The sequence below is a fragment of the Egretta garzetta genome, unplaced genomic scaffold (genome assembly GCF_000687185.1).
Source record: "Egretta garzetta isolate BGI_Z169 unplaced genomic scaffold, ASM68718v1 scaffold993, whole genome shotgun sequence".
Classification (NCBI taxonomy): Eukaryota; Metazoa; Chordata; class Aves; order Pelecaniformes; family Ardeidae; genus Egretta; species Egretta garzetta.
This window is the reverse complement of record NW_009259051.1, coordinates 123,584-125,151: the sequence shown is the minus strand read 5'-3', so window position 1 is coordinate 125,151 and position 1,568 is coordinate 123,584. Positions and strand designations below refer to the sequence as shown.

The window sequence follows — 1,568 nt, the reverse complement described above, 5'->3', positions numbered from 1 at the left end:
CCCATGCCTGCCCACCCCCCCCCGGCTGTCCCCCATCCAAGGGAAGGCCAGAGAGGACAGCAGTGTCCCCTGCCAAGGGGTCCCATGGCAATGGGGAAAGGGCACTGTGGGGCGACTCGGGGTCAGCCCAGGACAAGGCTGGAGCTGGGGTGGGATCGGAGACCCTCTCCACACCCCCCAGCCCCATGGGGCCGAAGTCTGGGTGGGGGGCAGCAGGGAGACCCATGGGTTCCCCCAGCCCCGGGGCAGTGGGTGCCATGGGGTATGGCAAAGGCACCAACAGCCCTGGGGGGGCTGCTCCACCCAGCCCCTCTATAATCCCCTAAGGCCCACCAGAGCCCCCCAAGGCTGTTGGAACCCCCAGTCCCGATTTGCCCTATCCTTTCCAAACACTAGGGTGGTGGGAGCCGCCCTCCTTTGCACAGGCGCCTACCCCCTGGCCATGGGGCAGCAGACCCCCAAGGGACCCCCTCCCCAAAAGCCATAGGGCAGAGACCAACTGCCCCATCTCCTGCCGCTGCTAGGGGTCTGGCCCTTCCTGAGCCCCCCAGCCCCATGTCGAGACTGGGGAGACTTTTGGGAGGGGTCACTCAGGGTCCAGGCATGATGCCCTCACCCTGCAGACCTCATGGGTCCCACCAGCTCCTGGGACCACCTGCTCCAACCCCCATGGAGCCGAGGGGGATCCCGCACCGAGGGCAGAGCTGTCAAGCTGGGACGGGAGGGCGCCGGGGCCAACGCAGCTGGGTGATGCCAGGGCTGTGTCTCCTGCCTGGCACCCGCAGGGAGGGGCAAAGAACCCCTGGGGGGGTTATAGGATCCCAAATGCTCTCAATAAGGGGGGGACGACTCCCCCCAGCAGCCACTGCAGGGCAGAGTGGGGACAGGGGGCACAGCCAGGTCTGGCTCAGCCATTGCAATGTCCACACTACCCCCCCGAGGCCAGGCTCAGTTGCAAACCTGGACCCCCCCTCCTATATCCCTGGGCGGACAAGGGCCCCCGCAGGCAGGCAGGTCCCCCAGGACCCCCCAAGACAGCTGCCCCCCCTCACTGCTCACCTGCCGGACGAAGCTGTTGGAGGTGGTGTCGGACGAGGTGCTGCCATCCGAGCGCTTGAAGCGGCTCTTGCGCTTGCTGTACTTGCCCTGAGGAGAGGAGAGGAGGGGCAGGAGGGGAGCGCTGGAGCCCCAGGACACAGGGGACAGCTCTGCCCCCCAGCCCCAGCTGCCAGGGATGCTCTGTCCCGCTCCATCCCTGCCCTACAAGCAAACCCAGCTCCTGGGGGACAAGAGAAGGGAAACTGAGGCAGGGAAGGGGATGGGGTTGCTCCCCTGCTCAGGGGCCACGCAGCCCCCTCCCCAGGGACCTGGCATTGCCTTATCCAGGGGGCTGGATCTCTGATCTCCACGGAGAGGAGAGGGAGCTGGTGGGGCTGACCCAATTTGGGGGAGAGCCTGGCCAAAACCGCTAAATGCTGTTGCCCCCCCAGCCCCAGCCAAACCAGAGCCCAAACAGTGCCCCGGGGAGGCGGCTGCTATGGGGGCACCCCACACCCACCCACGCCCCC

General features: G+C 67.0%; 1 protein-coding gene across 1 annotated transcript in view; it reads right to left on the bottom strand.

Annotated features, from left to right (window-relative positions):
• Nucleotides 1-1,568, bottom strand: part of CACNB1 (calcium voltage-gated channel auxiliary subunit beta 1) — a gene marked incomplete at its 3' end in the record, with an annotated part of 10,901 nt that overhangs the window by 5,815 nt on the left and 3,518 nt on the right. Inside the window, exon 2 of the mRNA XM_009635125.1 lies at nucleotides 1,060-1,180. Within this exon, the coding sequence (XP_009633420.1) occupies nucleotides 1,060-1,180 (121 nt within the window). The remainder of the gene's footprint in view (nucleotides 1-1,059; nucleotides 1,181-1,568) is intronic.